This window comes from Leptonychotes weddellii, chromosome 10, assembly GCF_054177405.1.
Source record: "Leptonychotes weddellii isolate Sample4059 chromosome 10, ASM5417740v2, whole genome shotgun sequence".
Lineage (NCBI taxonomy): Eukaryota > Metazoa > Chordata > Mammalia > Carnivora > Phocidae > Leptonychotes > Leptonychotes weddellii.
The window spans coordinates 19,786,002-19,805,759 of NC_138378.1; the positions used below are offsets into that span (position 1 = coordinate 19,786,002).

Genomic DNA, 19,758 nt, shown 5'->3' on the forward strand with positions numbered 1-19,758 from the left:
AACCTTCTAATTATCTCACATTCCCATTCAAGTATCTGTTTATGATTTTTAGGTGAACACAGTTGCTTTGCTTTGCTTGTAAATAGATATGGTTCATATCTTAAAACTTTGGTGAGTTTTCTTGTCTTCCAGTGGCCGTATAAAGGGCGTCCTAAAGAGAAAAGCTTCCTTTATGAGATAGTGGCCAATAAAAGAAATGGCATCGATGTGGACAAATGGGATTATTTTGCCAGGTATGCACTGAACACTTCAGAAAAATTGGTTAAAATCCTTACATGCTTTAAATATATTTAATTTTTACTTAAATAAATAAAAAATGAAATTCTTGTGTACATTTAGTGTTAATATTTAAGGTACAGTTTCCTCGTTGAAAAATTTCATCTCTCTGCTTTGGAATCTTTCCAGGGACTGCCATCATCTTGGAATCCAAAATAATTTTGATTACCAGCGCTTTATTAAATTCGCCCGTGTCTGTGAAGTAGATAATAGGAAGCGTATTTGTACTAGAGATAAGGTGAGTTATGTCAGAGGAACAATAAAGAAGGTGTAGTTCCTAGTTCCAAGTCTAGAAGTAATCATTCAATAATTTGGAAAAATCACAACCTGGTAAATTGTCAATCTTTTTACTTTACACTTAGCACTTGTAAATATCTAAAAGTTCTTTTCACTTCTGCAAAATTACAACAGACATTTATTGAGTATTGTGGTAGGCACTGTTCTAAGTGCTTTAGGTGGATTAACTTGGTCCTCACAACCCTATGAAATAGATACTATTTTTATGCCACTTAATAGGTGAGCAAATTGAAGCACAGAGAAGACATATTGTTAATAAATGGCAGAACTGGAGTTTCAGCCCAGAAAGTTTGACTCAAGTCTCATCCTTAACCATAGTTAGTGTTCTATGTTAGTGTTTCATAATAGGTAAAATACTAAATCATTAGGTCCCTGCTAGATTAGAGTCATGTAACTAAAGAGTAGTATGGGACTGTACTATAGAAAGTCTTTCTTTGGATGCCTGGGTGGCTCAGTCGGTTAAGCATCTGCCTTCAGCTCAGGTCTTGATCCCAGAGTCCTGGGATCAAGTTCTGCATCGGGCTCCCTGCTCAGTGGGGAGCCTGCTTCTCCCTCTGCCTGCCGCTCCCCCTGCTTGTGCTCTCTCTCTCTCTGACAAATAAATAAAATCTTAAAGAAAAAAAAAAGTCTTTTGAGAATAAAGAATATAAGAAGAATAATGCCTAACTTCTAGAGTTGTTGAGAAGATTAAAAAACATATTGAAGATGCCTTAAAACAGAACCTGCTACAGAATTAAAACAATAGATTAAGAAGAAAAGTTGAGGGACGCCTGGGTGGCTCAGTCATTACCTGTCTGCCTTCAGCTCAGGTCATGATCTCGGTCCTGGGATCGAGTCCCGCATCGGGCTCCCTGCTCGGCGGGAAGCCTGCTTCTCCCTCTCCCTCTGCCTGCAGCTCTCCCTGCTTGTGCTTGCTTTCTCTCTGACAAATAAATAAATAAAGTTTAAAAAAAAAAAAAGAAGAAGAAAAGTTGCAAACCCAGAAGAAATGGTTTTCCTAACCTGTCTTGTAGTTTTTTAATGCACTCAGGGATTTTAATGAGGTAGCTCCCGTGCATAGCCTTCTTGTCTGTCACCATCCCTTTTCCTTGTCCTATGTACTTATCTACTAACAAGGGTAACATAACCTGACCCTGCATTAATATTTATTTCATGTTTTCCTGCAGGAGGTTGGGAATCTGTATGACATGTTCCATACTCGCAACTCTTTGCACCGCAGAGCTTATCAACACAAAGTTGGCAACATCATTGATACGATGTAAGAAATTCGACTGCTATTTCTCTATAAAATTTTTTATGATGCTTTGTTAGATCATTCTTGGGTCAAGTTGAGATTTCTAGATGAATTCAAGTGAATTTTAAATGAATAAATCTAAAATGGTTCCCTTAATACAACAAAAAACTAGCATAAAGTAAAGGAGGAGAATGAATAAAGGGGATAGATGAAGGGTGGAAGAGTTGGCTTCAACTAGACATGAAGAGGCATGGCTTAGACCTCCCCAGAGCTAGTTGCTTCTGTGCCAGGTATTAGTATCAAGGTGAGAGATAAGATGTGAATAATTGACACTGTAAAACTAATGACAAAAAATTAATTTTAAGGATAAAGATTAATATCTGTCCTCACCCTGTCAGTTATTTGTGGAAAATAGTGAAGCCGATAGGAATTTCACCTCTTCTCCCCAACCCAGTGGGAACCGTAGCAGGAAAGTTGGGCCAAGTACAGAGACAGGTGCAGCCATGCTTCTCTATGAGACTCCAAGACCCATGGAGAGTTCTCAAAAGTAGAGCCTGAGTTATTCCATGTCTCTGAAATAGTTTTAAATTGACATGAGCAGACTAGTTAGAATACAGTCACCCATTTGTATGGTTGTTCCTTTGATAAGAAGTTTTTGTTTGTTTTTAATTCAGAGAGTCAGAGAGATCTAGGTTCAAAGCCTGGTATTGCTTCTTCCTAACTTGGTTAAACGAAAATACTTCATTTCTGCATCTATAAAATGGAGGCTGATTATGTCTATCTTGTTGGAAAGATTAAATAAGATAATCTATCCAAAGCCCTACATAATGCCTGGATCCCAGTGAACATGGTAGCTCACAAATCACCATGTGCTTATTTATGCATTTATGTATGATCCAAAAACAGTTGTCTTTAGAACATCACGTCTCAGGATTTTACTTCTCTGAAGTAGAAAGATTTCTTTTTTTTTTTTTTTTATTCTTATGTTAATCCCCATAAGATTTCTTTAACTTTAAGCATGGCATTAAGCAAATACTCAAAGTTTCTCATAAGCATACATTTTTATGAAATGATCTTTAGGATTACAGATGCTTTCCTCAAAGCAGACCCCTACATAGAGATTACAGGTGCTGAAGGAAAAAAGTATCACATTTCTACAGCAATTGATGACATGGAAGCCTTCACTAAGCTAACAGGTAAGAGCCAGAAGGTAACATAGGTGGTCCATCTCAGATAAAGTGTAAGCTGTCCCTGGATTACAGATGGATTATTTTCCAAACATTCCAATATATTTGGCTTCTCAAGTGATTATATGCTTTTGGAATTGAGCTTTATCTCTGCTTTGTATTAACAATATAACCTTGGTAAAGTTATTTAACCTCTCTCTTAGTTTCCTCATCTATAAAATGGGAGTATTGCTATCTTGCATAGAGTTTTGTTGTAGTATTTAAATGAGGTATAACACCTAGTATCGTACTTGGCACATAAGTACCCAATATTTACTATTATTTAAGTTATAATACAGCTGGACTGATAGCAGACTCGCCCTTTTAACATTATTTTTGTTGTAAAACACAGGGAACCAGGAACATTTTGCCACACTAAAGCAGAAACGAAACCTGCAGCTTAGGGTGGGAAGGGAGAGGTGAAGGAGTTGCAGCTGGTTATTTCACATGGGGAAGTGCAGACTGAGCAATAAAGATCAGCAAAGCAAAAGGAGTAGACAAAAAAGTATGTACCAGTTGCAGTTCTTAGTTGCATATCACGAAACTGATTCCGTTTAAGAAGAAAGTTAGAAAGCAGTCACATAGCTTGTAGAATCCATGGAAAGCCTGGAGATTTTTTTAAGATTTCATTTATTTATTTGAGAGAGAAATAGCAAGCGAGCGAGAGCACAAGCAGGGTGAAGGGCAGAGGGAGAAGCAGACTGCCCACTGAGCAGGGAGTCTGATGTGGGACTCGATCCCAGGACTCTGGGACCATGACCTGAGCCAAAGGCAGATGCCTAACTAACTGAGCCACCCAGGCACTCAAGGCTGGAGATTCTTAAAATGAGCAAAAACAACACAAGCTCAGTGGCCTAAGACAGCCAAGATCACTTTCCATGAGGTTCCTGTGAGTGGTACTACTACTCTTCCATCACTGTTCGATTCTGCAGCACGCTGCCAGAATGAGACCCATACCAGTTCCTCTGAGACTGTCTTTGAAGAACCAGTATTCTTCGTGTCCAACCATTCGCAGATTGATACTTTCGTAGAGCACTAAAAATGAATTGCCAGTAAAATGAAATGGGGGCGGGCAGGACATACAAAATACAAGCCCAAATATTTAGTATTGAGTTTGACAGACTTAACATATATTTCAATAAATATAATCAAAAGAAACAGAAATTTAAATAAGAAAAGTTATATGTATTATTCTTTAAAAATATACGTGTAGGTAATGCAGAGTCCCTATTACACTTGTAACTTTTTAGTCATTTTCTAATCATAAATAAATAAAAAATTAGAAGTGAAAGAGTGATTCCTCATATTAGCTATCTTTGTGTACACTCAGAACATTGTGTATATCAGTATTTAAGGTTTATAATGTAACAAGTGATTTTCCTTCTTAATCTAGATTAGATGACACAGCCCCTCACAGGGGATAATGTGTATCTAAATTGTTTCTGTGTTTTGTTTTAATAACATCATAGTAGATACTAACCTCCCACTGTTGTGTTCATAGGAATGAAAGATGAGGTTATATAATAATTTGAGCAAGTTGGGGCCTATTTTCAACTTTGTTCATAATGAAGCAGATGATGCCATATTTAAAAAGTCATCTTAAAAAAAAAAAGTTATCTTCGGTCTTCATCAGAAGCCAGTTCTAACAATTTATCCTGTAACATTATATTACATTTCTACTATCTCTTGGTGAAAAGAAATGAATTGGGGATTTTATGCACTTTTGGGTTAACTGACAAACCATAAGTATACAGTTTAATATGATCTTACCACATGATTATACATAGCTCTTGCTCATCATGAAGGTTCTATAATGCCCAAACTGGCTTTTACCCTGTTCAGTGAGATGAATCCACTGATTATGCACTTGGATATTGTATTAATGTCAAAAATGCCAGACAAAATATTAGGTCACATTTTTGCGCTTTATCTGCCAGAGTATGGGAGAACAAGCATATGGAATTTTCAGCTGTCATCATTTGAGACAGGGATAATCTTATCTTTCTTGCATACTATTCGGAGCAGTCCTATAATCCTTATTGGCCTTAACTACATGACCTGGAAGGAATAAGTCCATGTGGGCCTTTACCATGTTACCTTTGCTGCTTTTCCAAAAGTCAACTTACTCTATCTAGAAGTCTCCAGTTCTTGTTTTTTAATTTTTTAGAATGTTTTTCCACTTACCGGGAAGTGTTGAAAACCTACAACAGTGTTGAAAGAATTTTTCAGTGAACACTTTTACACTCACCCCCTCAATTCTAGCATTTACTGAACTTGCTTTATTACTTATCACTTACCATTCACCCCCTAAATTCTAGCATTTACTGAACTTGCTTTATTACTTATCTATCACTTACCATCCATCTATCCATCTTATTTTATTTTTTTATTTATTTTTATTTTTTTAAAGATTTTATTTATTTGACAGAGAGAGACACAGTGAGAGAGGTTCGGAACACAAGCAAGGGGAGTGGGAGAGGGAGAAGCAGGCCTTCCGCGGAGCAGGGAGCCTGATGCGGGGCTCGATCCCAGGACCCTGAGATCATGACCTGAGCCAAAGGCAGACGTTTAACGGCTGAGCCACCCAGGCGCCCCCCATCTATCCATCTTATTAATCCATCTTAATTTTGATGCATTTTAAAGTTTTTTTTTAATTTTTAAAAAGAGATAATTTATTTTTAGGAAGAGAGAGAGCATGCATGTACGCGTGCATGCATGATGGAGGAGGATCTCCAGCAAACTCCCTGCTGGGTGCAGAGCCCAACATGGGGCTTGATCCCAGGACCCTAAGGTCATGACATGAGCCGAAACCAAGAGTCGGACGCTCAACTGACTGAACCGCCCAGGTGCCCCAATTTTGATGCATTTTAAAGTAAATTGCATGGGGCACCTGGGCGGTTCAGTCAGTTAAGCAGCTGCCTTCAGCTCAAGTCATGACCCTGGGGTCCTGGGATCAAGCCCTGCATCAGGCTCCCTGCTCTGTGGGGAGCCTGCTTCTCCCTCTGCCTCTGCCTGCCACTCCCCCTACTTGTGCTCTCTCTCCCTCTGTCAAATAAATAAATAAAATCTTTTTAAAAAAATAAATTGCAGATACCACTACACTTTACCTTAACTCCCTTAGCATGCAGATTAACTAAAATTCAAAAATTAATTATAGATTTTTTCCTTCTGATGTAAAATTCACATGCAATTTGTATAAATGTACAAATCTTACATACATTTGCTAGTGTTTTGACAAATGCAAGATACAGAACTTCATCTTCTCCTTAGAAAGTTCTCTTATGCTTCTTCCCAGTCAATTCCTGCCCCCACCTTACCCCTAGAAACAACTACAACTTGCCAATTCTAGATTTTTTTTAAGTTTATTTATTTTTAGTAATCTCTACACTCAACATGGGGCTCAAACTCATGACGCTGAGATCAAGAGTCGCATGCTCTTCCAATTGAGCCAGCCAGGCGCCCCTGTTCTAGACTTTTATATAAATGGAATCATACAGTGTGTACTCCTCTCTGTAGGGCTCCTTTTTACTCAATGTTGAGTATTTGAGATTCATCCAGACTGCACGCATCACTAGTTTATTCCTTTTTATTGCTGAGTAATAGTTCATCATATGAACATAGTTTATCTGTCCTCTCTGCTTCCTAATTTCCTATTTATAAATGTTCCTATAAATATTCCTATAAATGTTTCAGCTTACATAGAAGTTGGCTATCTTAAGCATTGCAAATGTTATGACCACTGTCTTAGGTAACCATTTTCTTAATCCCTCAGTATTCCTAGGCAATAGGTGGACCTTACTTCCCTTCCTTCCTCTGCAAGCCCCCTTATCCCAAAATCCCTTAATTAAATAGGAATGATAGAATGTTAAATTTAAAAGGACCTTAGAGATCAGCTACTTAAAACTCCTCAAGGGACATCTGGGTGGCTCAGGCGGTTAAGCGTCTGCCTTCAGCTCAGGTCATTATCCCAGGTTCCTGGGATCGAGTTCCGCATCGGGCTCCTTGCTCAGCGGGGAGCCTGCTTCTCCCTCTGCCTGTTGCTCCCCATGCTTGTGTTCTCTCTCTCTCTCTCCCTCTGACAAATAAAATCTTAAAAAGAAAAAAGACCACCTCCTCAAATGAGGAAACAGAGGCCAAGTGAGGGAAAGCAACTTATCCTGATAAATGGCAAAGCTAAACTCAAGTCTTCTGGCTCCAAAGTTGAATGTTGCTTACACTATTTTAGAGTGATATATAGTTATTCAGTTTAACATACAAGCAGTGTCCTTAAGTTTCATACATAACTCTTTTCTGAACACAAATATGTGGAACAAATAGAGCTTTCCCACATGGCTAGTGGGAATGCAAATGGTACAGCCCCTTTGAAAAAGTTTAACATTTTCATATAAATATATATTTATCCTATGATCCAGTAATTCCTCTTCTACCTGCTTACCCAACAGAAATGGAAATGTAGGGGCGCCTGGGTGGCTCAGTTGGTTAAGCGACTGCCTTCGGCTCAGGTCATGATCCTGGAGTCCCGGGATCGAGTCCCGCATCGGGCTCCCTGCTCGGCGGGGAGCCTGCTTCTTCCTCTGACCCTCTTCCCTCTCGTGCTCTCTGTCTCTCATTCTCTCTCAGATAAATAAACAAAACTCTAAAAAAAAAAAAAAAAAAGAAATGGAAATGTAAGTCCACCTAAAAGCCTGTACCTTATAAGAATAAGGTAAAAGGCATAAGAAATACCATCAGTAAAATTCTGTGGGGTTCAAAGGAAGGAGGAATTACATCTCTAGTTTGGTTGGATTGAGGAAGATTTCACAGTGAGGTGCCTTTTGAGATGAATCTTGGAGATTAGGTAGGCTTTCAAGAAGTGAGATTTTGGGGCACCTGGCTGGCTCACTCAATGGAGCATGTGACTCTTGATACTGGGGTCATGAGCTCAAGCCCTATGTTGGGCGTAGAGAATACTTAAAAAAAATTAAATTAAAAAAAGAAGTGAGGGACGCCTGGCTGGCTTAGCTGGTAGAAGAGGTGACTCTTGATCTTAGGGCTGTGAGTTCAAGCCCCATGTTGGGTGTAGAGATTACTTAAAAAAAATAAAAAGAAGTGAGATCCTGTGATGGGGGAAGCATTCCATTAATTCACCCAGGAATAGGGTAGCTAAAGGCATGGATTAGAAAAGTGTGGTCTTATTATGTTAAAGTAAAATTGCTGTTTTTCAAACTGTATGTATAATAATATGTAAAGAAATAATAAAAACTATAGATGAAAAGGTGGTTTGTAAAAAGCATCACTGAGAGGATGAAGAATGTGTTAACTGTAGATTGATTAGGGAGGAATGTATACACATCAGTGAGGTGAATGACATAAGGCTGTTAATATTTTATTTTGCCAAGAAAAAGCATTTTTGGTAAAACTCATTTTGCAAAATGCAATAATTGATTCAGTCAATGATTACCAATTAATGCTAAGCCATTGGTTGAAAACTTATTGGGATAATCATACAGTCTCAAAATATTACCCTGTGGATTATTTGTTAATTACAAAAGGGAAAATACATTTATAATAGAGAAAGCTGGGATTATTGCCTTAACCAACTGATGGAATTTAACAACCAATAATGGTAACATCTCATTATGTGACTCCTAATGCATTGAGCCAGGCACATCCTGTGTTCTTGACAATAGTGTTTAACCTGAATCTAATGGTAAAGAAACAGACAAGTTCAAAGTGTGGGACATTGTCCAAAATGAGTGTCTGAACTTTTCTAAAATGTCAACATCATGAAACAAGTCAGGGGAATTATTTAGTTCTAGATTAAAGGCGACTAAAGAATATGACGACTAATGTCATCCATAATGCTTGATTGGTTTCTCTATCCAGCAACATAAATCCATAAATTGCATTATTTCAACAATTAAGCAAATTCAAATATAGACTGTTATGTTAGATATTTTTATATCAGTCTTTAATTTTTTGGCACTTGATAGTGGTTATGTAGGAGAATGTTCTTGTTCTTGGGAGATACATGCAGAAGTATTTAGTGAAGGGTCTTGATGTCTGTAATTTTCAAATATTTCATCAAAAATTTGTGCGTGTGCAAAAAAATTGTATACACATACACAGTGTATGCATATGTAGAAAAAAGTTAACAGTTGATGGATTTAGGCGAAAGGTATTTTATTTCGAAATTTTTCAAAATAAAAAGTCGGAGGAATAAAAGAAAAGAAAATTAACTTCTGGGGCACCTAGCTGACTCAGTAGGGCATGAGACTCTTGGTCACAGGGTTGTAAGTTTAAGCCCCACATTAGGTGTAGAGATTACTTAAAAATAAAATCTTTTTTTTTTTTTTTAATTTATTTGGGACGCATGGGTGACTCAGTCGGTTAAGTGGCTGCCTTCAGCTCAGGTCATGATCCCAGAGTCCTGGGATCAAATCCCACATTGGGCTCCTTGCTTGTGCTCTTTCTCTCTCTCTCTCTCTGGCAAATAAAATATTTTTTAAAAAAGAACTTTTAATAAAAACATTTATTTATTTTAGAGAGAGAGAGAATGCAAGTGGGGGTGGGGGGAGGCAGAGGGAGAGAAGCAGACTCCCTGATAAGTGAAGAGCCCACTGACACTGGGCTCGATCCCATGATCCTGAGATCATTACCTGAGCTGAAACCAAGAGTTGGAGTCGAATGTATAACTGAGCCACCCAGGTGCCCCAAAAATAAAATCTTAAAAAATAAAATATAATCTTAAAAGAAAAAAGAACCAACTTCTGCTTTTATCATGGAATGGAACATTACAAAACTTTTTATTATGAAATTTACAAATTCCACGTACCCATCACTTAGCTGAGACAATTATCAACACAGCAGTTTTGCGTCATCTACTCTATCCAACCACTTCCATAAGATACTACACTATTTTGAAGCAGATCTCAGACATAATTTTACAATTACTTAAATGTCATTCTCTTTAAGAAAACAAAACATAACAACAAATTAATACACCCCTATTTCCCATCACCCAGCTGTAAGCCATCAACTCCAGTACAGTCTTGCTTAATCTCTACCCTCTCCCATTCACAAGATTATCGTGAAGCAGATCCAAGACATTGGATGTTCTACTGTGCTTACATTTAAATGTCCACTTGAAATCATTCCAGAAGTACCGTAGTGTATGAGTTTTCTTAAATCTTTTTTTTCATCTTAATCTAACTGAAATTTTATCAAATTGGCAGATAACATTTTTCTGGAGATTTTATATTCTTCTGATCCAAAACTGGATGCAGCACGAGAGATTTTAAGAAAAATCGAATACCGTAATCTATACAAGTATGTGGGTGAGACTAAGCCAAAGGGAAAAACAAAAATTGAAAGGGTAAGTTGTCAAACACCTTTCCAGTAGTGAAAGGTCTCTCTCTTCCATTTGTCCTCCAAAAGGAAACCATTAACCCATCATAATACCACAACTCTGTTCTAAGCCCTTTACATTCATTTTTACTTAATCTTCTCATCAATAACGTGTTCTTTGGTCTGTCCTGTAGATGAAGGAACTGAGGCTTGGGAGAGATTAAATAACTTGCCTAGGAAGCACAGTTAGTGAGCCAGTATTCAAAGCCAAGTCTGACTTAGTCCAAACCTTTACTCTCTCATCCCAGAAGTGAGGGGGGCCCCCCAAATTTTGGCTAGATCCAATGGCAAGAAAATGGGGCCTCAAAATACGGTATCTGCATGAGCTTCACGGAGACGCTAAGGACCTGCTGTTCATAATTTCTTCTTTCACACTATATCAGGTTCTCCCAGATGGTGCATGCCAAATATCTATATCTGTTTTCCCCTCTTGCTTGTGGAAGGTTTTTCTCTTTGCCAGAAAATCAGTAACATGAGCCATACTGACAACCACACCCTGCCTCATAACACCTTCCTCTTATTTTACTAATAGGTCAATGCCACATTTTTTTTTTTAACATGAAAATTTTGTTAAGAGAATCACTCTATTGTGGTTTGTTTGAAGGATGGCAGAAGCAGAAGCCACATATTTGTTAGGGCTATCTCTACTCACTTTTCCTAGTAAAATGCCATTTTCAGAGAGGGAACCTTTTGTGGCATAAACACTTAATGATGAAAAACTGGGGTGCTAACATGAGGAGTCTTGTCTTTTCTAGGAAGACTATAAACGCCTTCCAGAGGAAATTGCCAATGCTAAACCTAGTGACGTATTGCTGGAAGCTGAACTGAAGGCTGAAGATTTAATAGTGGATGTAAGTAGTTAGCCCGATAATGAGAAATTTTTTTAAGATTAAAGCCTCCCCCGTTCCATTATAAAAGTAGTACATGTTCATTAAAGAAAATTTGGAAAATACAGAAAAATAGAAGGAAAAGAATCACCTGTGATCTCAAAGAATCAAAATTAGCCAGTTTTTAAAATTTTCTTTGACATTGATATTTTTAATGTAATCGTGATCATGTGGTTAGCAGAACATTGCGTATATTGATTTTTGAATGTTTTTTTGATCACAAAAGTAATCTATGCCAATTATTTTTTAAAACTGTCCATGCATACAAAGGAGAAAGACTTTTTAGCTCCTTCATAGAGACTGTAGTGTCTTGTATCCTAACAAGACTATCAAATGGCTTCTTCACATTTTCTTTTGTTTCTTATAGGAACTGCTTTTCAGAGTTCTACTCCTCTGAAATCTTGAGACAGTGTTGCCCGTGAATTTTTTTCAATAAGCCTCTCATTTGCTGTTTTCTTGTTGATGCATCTTTGGTGAAGGGTGATCTCTCCATAACCATTCTTTACCAAGGGATGCAACAAGTGAATTGTCCTTGGACCCAGTCTAGTCACTTGGCTGAGGGTTGAAGTGCCTCACACCTGCAGATCAGGCTATGGTTTCCTGTTTCTTTAGATGAAATTACACCAGAATAAAGGGATTTTCTGAATTTCTGAGTTTTTGAGATTCTGAAAGAACTTACTCTCCCGAATGTTTTCCCTGGGCTGTCACATGTCCTCCCTTGCCCTCAGTGCTTTACTTGAGGGTCTGCATTGCCCTCAATTCAGTGCACTATCCTAGTCAATCCCTGACCTCCCATCTGGTTTTTCTCTCAAAGTGCAATCTGCTAATGAATATAGGATCAGAAGTACCTGAAGAGACATAGGAGAAGACAGCACACACATGATTAAGCTTGCTTTAACCTAAAGGCAAATTGATGGAGCAATGAAAGATTTTTTTGACTATCAGACATGTCAGAACAAAAAATTCTATAAGATTTTGTTATGATAAAGGTATGTGAAAATGGGAATGCAAATTGATACAGGAGACCACATTAGAGTCGATGTTAACCAACCCAGCAATTTCATTCTAGGTATTTGTTGTAAGGAGATGATCAGTCTTGAAAAAAGAACGAAAAACAAAAAACAAGCACAAATCTATATATTGTGGCATTATTATAGTGTAAAATAAGGGGGGGAAGGATATATCTCTCAGTAGGAAATATAGTGGAATAATGCAAACATTAAAAGTTGTTTTTAACATGAAAAGATATTTATAACTAAAAAAGCAATACATTCAGAATGATTTTATTTTTGTTTCTTTAAATGTATATACACTGTGTATAGTGAGCACCCTGAAAAAAATTCTGAATGTATTGGTAAAACGTTAACATTGTTTCTGCCTGGGTGATGGAGCTGCAGGTACTTTTTTTTTTTTAGAGTGAGTATGGTAGAAGAGTTTCATAATCAGAAAAAGATGGGTGAAGATGGGGTTAAGATGGGTAAAGCCCTTTTGTATTCTGAGAAAGCAATTTGCTAATTAAATGTCTTATTATGTATTAGCCTCTCAATTTTAGTTTGACAGTGTAATATATTTATGTGGTACATTTTACTATATGTGCCTCCTTTTAAGAGTGTGTGTAGTAACTTTTATGATTACTTAATGGGCTATAAAACTTAATTTTGCTATTTAGAATGAAGGATTCATAGTTGTTGATCTGTAGCTACATTTTGCTCTTGAGTCCTTCCTTGGTTAAGAATGGGAACTCCAACTATTATAGTATTGCCCTTCTAGAAAAATAACCGTTTTATCAAATCTGCTTTAAGGAGGAATTTCTAGTTATATATGTTTTGGAGAAAATAGGTATTGCCTTTTATTTCTAGCCTAAACCAAGGAAATAAATACCAAAGAGCTGGTGGCACTCCTGAAAATTGCTGAAAATTTGATTAGTGTTCATACCTTATCATAATGTGTAACAGTGTCAAGGCTCCATTGGGTCCCTCCCCACATGAAACAGCACCCAGGAGAGAAGCCTAGGATGGCACCAGCCCTGGGTTCATGGGGAGACTGAGCCATTGCTCCCTCCCAGGTAAAGGCGTGCAGAACACTCGCTGCAGCTCTCAAAGCCAGTAGCACACACACGCTGGGACACACACCCCTGGTCTGACTTCGGGACCAGAGCTGAACCTCAGTGTCTTCTTTTCTCTCACAAGGTACTGGCAGGAACCTCATAGACCATTTTTGTTTGTTTGTTTTCTTCAGGAACCAGTCACAGGATAAACTCCTCTTATCGTCTGTTCTTTTCTGTACCATCATCACCCCATTACTCTAGTTTTTCCCCCTCTTATTTCCAGACCCACCCTTTCTCCCAGTCCTGTCCATGGAGCCCTTCCACACCATAATTAACATGCTTCCCTGGATCCTCAGCCTCTTTGTTGACTCTCTTTTTGCTCTTGCTGCATCCTGGCTGTTCCCTGAGAACCTGATGCTTCTGCAGCCCCTTCGGGAAAAGCGTGTTCCTCAGGGTCAGGAGGCCTTCCTGTTCATCAGTCCTCTTGTTCCCTAGTATCACTTCGAGACCCTATGCAAGATCCCTGTTCCTCTGAGACCGGCATCTCCCAACCTGCTGTCCTCTTAACTGAAGATTTTGGGCTGGTTTAGAGCTTTTCTCCCTGTTCCAGTTCCTGCAGTGGTCCTTGGTGGCTTCATAGTCCACAAGGCTGGCCAATTCTGACTGATCTCTTCATCCTTATCCTCGGTGACCTTACCCACTCTACCTCCGCCAACACTCAGCAGATTACATTCTGAACCATACCGATATTTGAAAATACCTTTCCTCTAAAAATCACTGATTTTTAAGCATCCTGTCTGTCCTAAAACCCCTTTTACCTTATGTGCTTGTTCCTTGCTCTTCAGGACCTCTAGTTTATTGTCTCCTCACTTTCTTCCAGCTTGTCAATGAACGATCTCTCTTTCTCTCCCAATCTTAGATTCTGTGATGGATTCAGTCAATTTCTACAATTACCCTCTACTCCCTTCCTTTCTTTGCATCTACCCAGCAAAAGGCTGAATGGCAGTTCATAGTCCCCAATCTTCGTTGGGCCCTCTGGACTTCTGGTAGGCTTAGTGCAATTCTCCCAGTCTCCATGACTATTCCAAACCATCTCCACTCTTCTCAGACCTCCAGCCCTGTTCCCTGCCCACAACTGTATTCACTGGGACTAACCCCACTTTGGCCCTTATTTCAGAGATAAAATATAGGCCATTAGATAAGAACACTCTCAACCTACACACACCGAATAAGCCTCCATCTGCAGCTGTGTTCAGCCTTCCCTCTGGTAGTGGGAAAATGTCTCTCTTCTTATCAAAGGCTAAGAGTAATCCTTTTACTTGTGTTCTAGACCAGGGCTGTCTGGTAGAACTTTCTGTGATGCTGGAAATGTTCTGTGTAATTGTGCTGTCCATTTTGGTAGCCACTAGCTACACACGGCTGTTAAGCACCTGAAATGTCACTACTGCAACTGAGTAAATTTTTTATTGTATTTAATGTTAATAACTTTAAAATTAAAAAGCCCCATGTGGTTAGTGGCTACAACATTGAGTAATACACCATAGAGCCATTCATCTTAGCATTTCTGTGGAGCCCAGGATCCATTCTGTCCTCTCTTTCTGACTTCCCCATCAGCAGTTAAACAGACTTTCATCTCAGGAAAGCAGCAAACATCGTACTCTTCACTTCTCTTAAACAGACTTTCATCTCAGGAAAGCAGCAAACATCGTACTCTTCACTTCTCTCCTCTTCTTTAGGGTCCAGTTCACTGAAAAGTTGCCCCCCTGCAACTCCCTTACCTTTCCCAGGTACTGTGTTCCTCTCCACATTCTTCTCTCTTGCATCTTTCAACAGTCAAGCTTCTAAGAGTTGTCTTCTCTTTTATTATTTCTCATTTACTCCTGAACCTTTTGTCTGTCGCCATCACCATACGAGAACTATTCTTCCAAGTTCAGTGTTACTTAACCCAGTGGACCATGGCAGCCCTGTGCCTCAGAGCTGTTTCTTCTGCCTGGAATTCCTTTCCTTCCCACATAGACAGACCTGGCTAATTCCTGTTCACTTTCCCAGGAAAACATGCCCAGTCATTTACAGGGAGCCCCAGACTCCTAGGCTCCCCGGTTCCAAAGTTTCACAGCACTCTTTGCTTCTCCTTGGTAGCTCTTAGAACAAATGTAGTTAGATCGTTACTTTTATAATTATTTGTTCAACCTCAGTCTAGGCCACACATGCTGTGGGTGCTGGGATTGTATCAAGTTTCCTTGTACCTACAGGACCTGTCACAGTGGCTGTCACATAGGCGGAGACTTTACACCTTACTTATGTTGAAAGCAAATAACCTCCCCCACCCCATCCAGATTTCAAGACCAAACCTATGGCACATGCAACAGAGTTATTTTTATTCTACTATGAGCTACTATTCCTGAACCTCCAGAGAGCTCTGCTCCATTTCTTGTGATGCTCCTACAACCCTGAATTCAATTCTCACTATTATGTGAGTGATCACTAATTTATTGCTTTTATTAAGGTTATCAACATGGATTATGGAATGGAAGACAAGAATCCTATTGATCATGTTCGCTTCTATTGTAAGAGTGACCTCAGCAAAGCAGTCATGATAACTAAAGATCAGGTAACTACTTAGGTAAAACAAATAGACTGTAGTGGCATTTCGCAAAGCTATGATAAATCTGCCTTTTGTTTTGTTTTTTTTAAAGATTTTATTTATTTATTTGACAGAGAGAGACACAGTGAAAGAGGGAACACAAGCAGGGGGAGTGGGAGAGGGAGAAGCAGGCTTCCTGCTGAGCAGGGTGCCCGATACGGGGCTCGATCCCAGGACCCCGGGATCATGACCTGAGCTGAAGGCAGACACTTAACGACTGAGCCACCCAGGCGCCCTGATAAATCTGCGTTTTACATGCAGATTAGGTCTTAAAGTCAATGTGTATAGTAAAATTTAAAAAAAAAGAATTATTATTTTTTTTTAAGATTTTATTTATTTCTTTGACAGAGAGAGACACAGTGAGAGAGGGAACACAAGCAGGGAGAGTGGGAGAGGGAAAAGCAGGCCTCCCACGGAGCAGGAAGCCCTATGTGGGGCTCGATCCCAGGACCCTAGGATCATGACCAAAGGCAGACGCTTAATGACTGAGCCACCCAGGCGCCCCAAAAAAGAATTATTTTTAAAATTAAAGTATATCTGGGGGCGCCTGGGTGGCTCAGTCGGTTGAGCATCCGACTCTTGGTTTCGGCTCAGGTCATGGTCTTGGAGTCATGAGATCAAACCCCGCATTGGGCTCCGTGCTCAGTTCAGAGTCTGCTTGAATTTCTCTGCCTCTCCTCTTTGTCCTTCCTCCCGCTCACATGTGCTCTCTCTCTCAAATAAATGAATAAATAAAATCTTTAAAAAATTGGGGTCCCTGGGTGGCTCAGTCGGATAAGTGTCTGCCTTCTGCTCAGTTCATGATCCCACGGGCGTGGGATCAAGCCCCATGTCAGGTTCCCTGCTAGTGGGGAGTCTGCTTCTCCCTCTCTCTCTGCCCCTCCCCCCCCGCTTGTGCACTCGCTCGCTCTCAAATAAAATCTTAAAAAGTCTTAAAAAACTTAAATATATCTGATTTTTATGTAGACTAGACCATCTTAGCAGCCAGTTTTTCCTGTTTGCTGAACATAGATGAAAGCACTGTTTTTGGTTTAGAGACTAGGTTATAAATCTGATGGGAAAAGTAGTGTTGTATGGTTGAAGTCATGAAAGTTAAATGTGCTTATTTGCACACTATCTTTCAGTGAGAGTCTGGTCTACATATAATTACATGATACAAACTTTTAGTCTTTTACTGACATAAAATTGTGGGGCATTTTGCAGTATGACAACTACCTTGAATTCTTTTCTTTGGATGATAATTGGGATATAACAGCAAAACAGTGTGGTGTTTTTAAATAACATCAGAAATGGAGCTGGGACACCTGGGTGGTTCAGTCAGTTAAGCATCTGACTTCAGCTCAGGTCATGATCCCAGCTTCCTGGGATCGTGCCCCATGTTGGGCTCTGTGCTCAGCGGGGAGTCTGCTTGTCCTCTCCCTGCTCGCTCACACTCTCTCTCAAATAAATAAGATCTCAAAAAAAAAAAAATAGAATGGAGCTTAGGAACAGCTAACCTCTCTTCAATGTATGAACTCAAGATGACAGTGAAATCTTTTCTTCTTTGAAAAGGTTTCAGAGCTTTTGCCAGAGAGATTTGAAGAGCAGCTAATTCGCGTATACTGCAAGAAGACTGATGCAAAGACCTTGTTTGTTGCACAACAACATTTTGTTCATTGGTGCTTAATCAGAGACTTCACCAAGCCTCAGGTGGGTGGTTTATTATTCACATGATTTGCACAATTTTTTATTTCTAAGTAAAAACTAAAAGAGATCTTTACTTCCCTCTGAAGAGTTCTCATTTAAATTATAGTCACTAGATTATGGTTTTGGAAAAAAAAGTTTTTCCAGTTTAAGCTTTCCTTTTAAAATGTCTGACTCTATGTCGACTAGTGATTTCTTCCTACACCAATTTTGAGTGGGTACTCTGTTTATCATTATTATCCTAATACTAAAAGTTCAAAATGATGAACATGTGATAGTACTTTATAATGTTCTCACCAGTTGTCTGCACTCCTCCCAGTTACCTGGGAAATGAGTCATAGTGTCCTCATCTTTCCGAGAAGGTTACCAAAGCTGAGTAAATTGTTTAAGGCTACATACAAGTTGATAATAAGTTTTCTAACTTATTATTTCAAATTCAGCATTCCCAAAACTGTAAACTATTTAAATTGTCTGGAATAAGACAATGGAGAAGAAGAGGAGCCAAGCTGTAGCTGACAATCCTATAGCGATGTTGTTAAAGTTGTCCCTTACTGACCTGGACATGGCAGGTGCCTGGCACAGAGAAAGTGGCCAGTCAATTATTTGTTGAGTGTCTGAGTGAAATATTTGGCAGGCAGGTGGGAAGCTACGTTCTACTTCCTAGCCCAGTACGCTCTCCCACAACACCGGATCTGCCTTCCCCCACCCCCATGCATTGGGTGCTGAAGGAAACAAAATGAAGGAGCAACCCGGTAGTTGGTACTTTATCAGGTGCCGGAAGGAGTGATACAGATGAGTTCTGTTAGGATTCTAAGAGTTGAGAGCTGTCAGGAAAGCCTTCTGAAGGAGAAGCGATTCTGCTGGGTCCAGAAGGCTGGATTATGTTTGAATGAGTAGCAGGGAGAAAAGGTGGATGTAGTTGCTAGAGGAGTAACCCAGTGGCATGAAACTGGAACAAGTGGAGTGTGTTTGGGGGCCGTGAGGAGACCAGCTATGTGGACTCAAGAATCCCTACTGTTGAGTGGTGAGAGGTTGAATGGGAAGAATAGACTAGATGATGGAGAGCCTTGCATAATCAGCTAGGAAAGAAGACTTCTTATGAACAGTGGGGAGGGAACCATTGAGAGATTTCAAGAGTTTCCTTAGGTGCTGCCATCATTACTTCCTTCTGCATTTGTTATCTCCAACTAGAATGAGACCCATGGGAATGAGGAAGTGCCGTAGCACCTAAGGAAACTGAACCTCTGATTAAGAAAGAAAACTAGCAGCAGATGGATTGGAACTTGGAGAGACTGGAATTAGACAAGAGGCTGTTGAAGTTCAGCCGTCTGGCAATAACTACTTTAAAATGAAGATACATTCACTCATTGAATGAGGGTTTTTGCCAGGTCCTATGTTAGGTACCAGAGATGGAACAGTCCCTAAGACAGACATAGTTCCCACAGTCTTGTCGGGGCAACAAGTAAATAACAATTGTGGTGGTGTGGTAAGTGCTTTGGGGTAGGGTGCACAGAGTCTTAGTGGAGCCAAAAGGAGAAGGATTTAAGCCATAGCTTGGTTGGTTGGGAAAGGCTTATTTTAAGAAGGACTTAGAAGCTGAGACTTGAAGGATGGATGAGAAGGAGTTAGCTGGGTAAAGTCGATGGAGGGGGGAAGGCCAGAAGATGGGCGAGAACATGGTGCCTTTAGGGGAGGGGTCCAGGGGATTTTGCATAGTCCTGTAGGCCAAGAGCAATGGAAGCCATTAAAGTGTTTTAAGCAGGAGAGTGACATTCAAGTTCATATTTACAAAATTCACTAGAGTTGAAATTAGAATGGGTAGAAATAAGGATGCTTGATAGAAATAGAGATGAGTTTAAAGGCAAATAATGTTGACTTTGAGCCAGAAGGGTCTTCCAAATAGGAATATCATTTATTGTAGGGAGGGACTAGGCAAGAGAGGAGCAGGGATCCAGTGAAGTCCCTCTTTTCCTGGAAAAACAGACAGAGGGGCACCTGGGTGGCGCAGTCAGTTAAATATCTGACTCTTGATTTTGGCTCAGATCATGATCTCAGGGTCATGAGATGGAGCCCCATGT

The 19,758-nt window shown here is 39.6% G+C and overlaps 1 protein-coding gene across 1 annotated transcript in view; it reads left to right on the plus strand.

Annotated features, from left to right (window-relative positions):
- Positions 1 to 19,758, plus strand: part of SAMHD1 (SAM and HD domain containing deoxynucleoside triphosphate triphosphohydrolase 1) — a 49,310-nt gene that overhangs the window by 26,935 nt on the left and 2,617 nt on the right. Inside the window, exons 8-15 of the mRNA XM_006733646.3 lie at positions 133 to 233; positions 406 to 514; positions 1,740 to 1,831; positions 2,888 to 3,003; positions 10,248 to 10,387; positions 11,175 to 11,270; positions 15,860 to 15,964; positions 17,549 to 17,686. Coding sequence (XP_006733709.1) covers positions 133 to 233; positions 406 to 514; positions 1,740 to 1,831; positions 2,888 to 3,003; positions 10,248 to 10,387; positions 11,175 to 11,270; positions 15,860 to 15,964; positions 17,549 to 17,686 — 897 coding nt within the window. The remainder of the gene's footprint in view (positions 1 to 132; positions 234 to 405; positions 515 to 1,739; positions 1,832 to 2,887; positions 3,004 to 10,247; positions 10,388 to 11,174; positions 11,271 to 15,859; positions 15,965 to 17,548; positions 17,687 to 19,758) is intronic.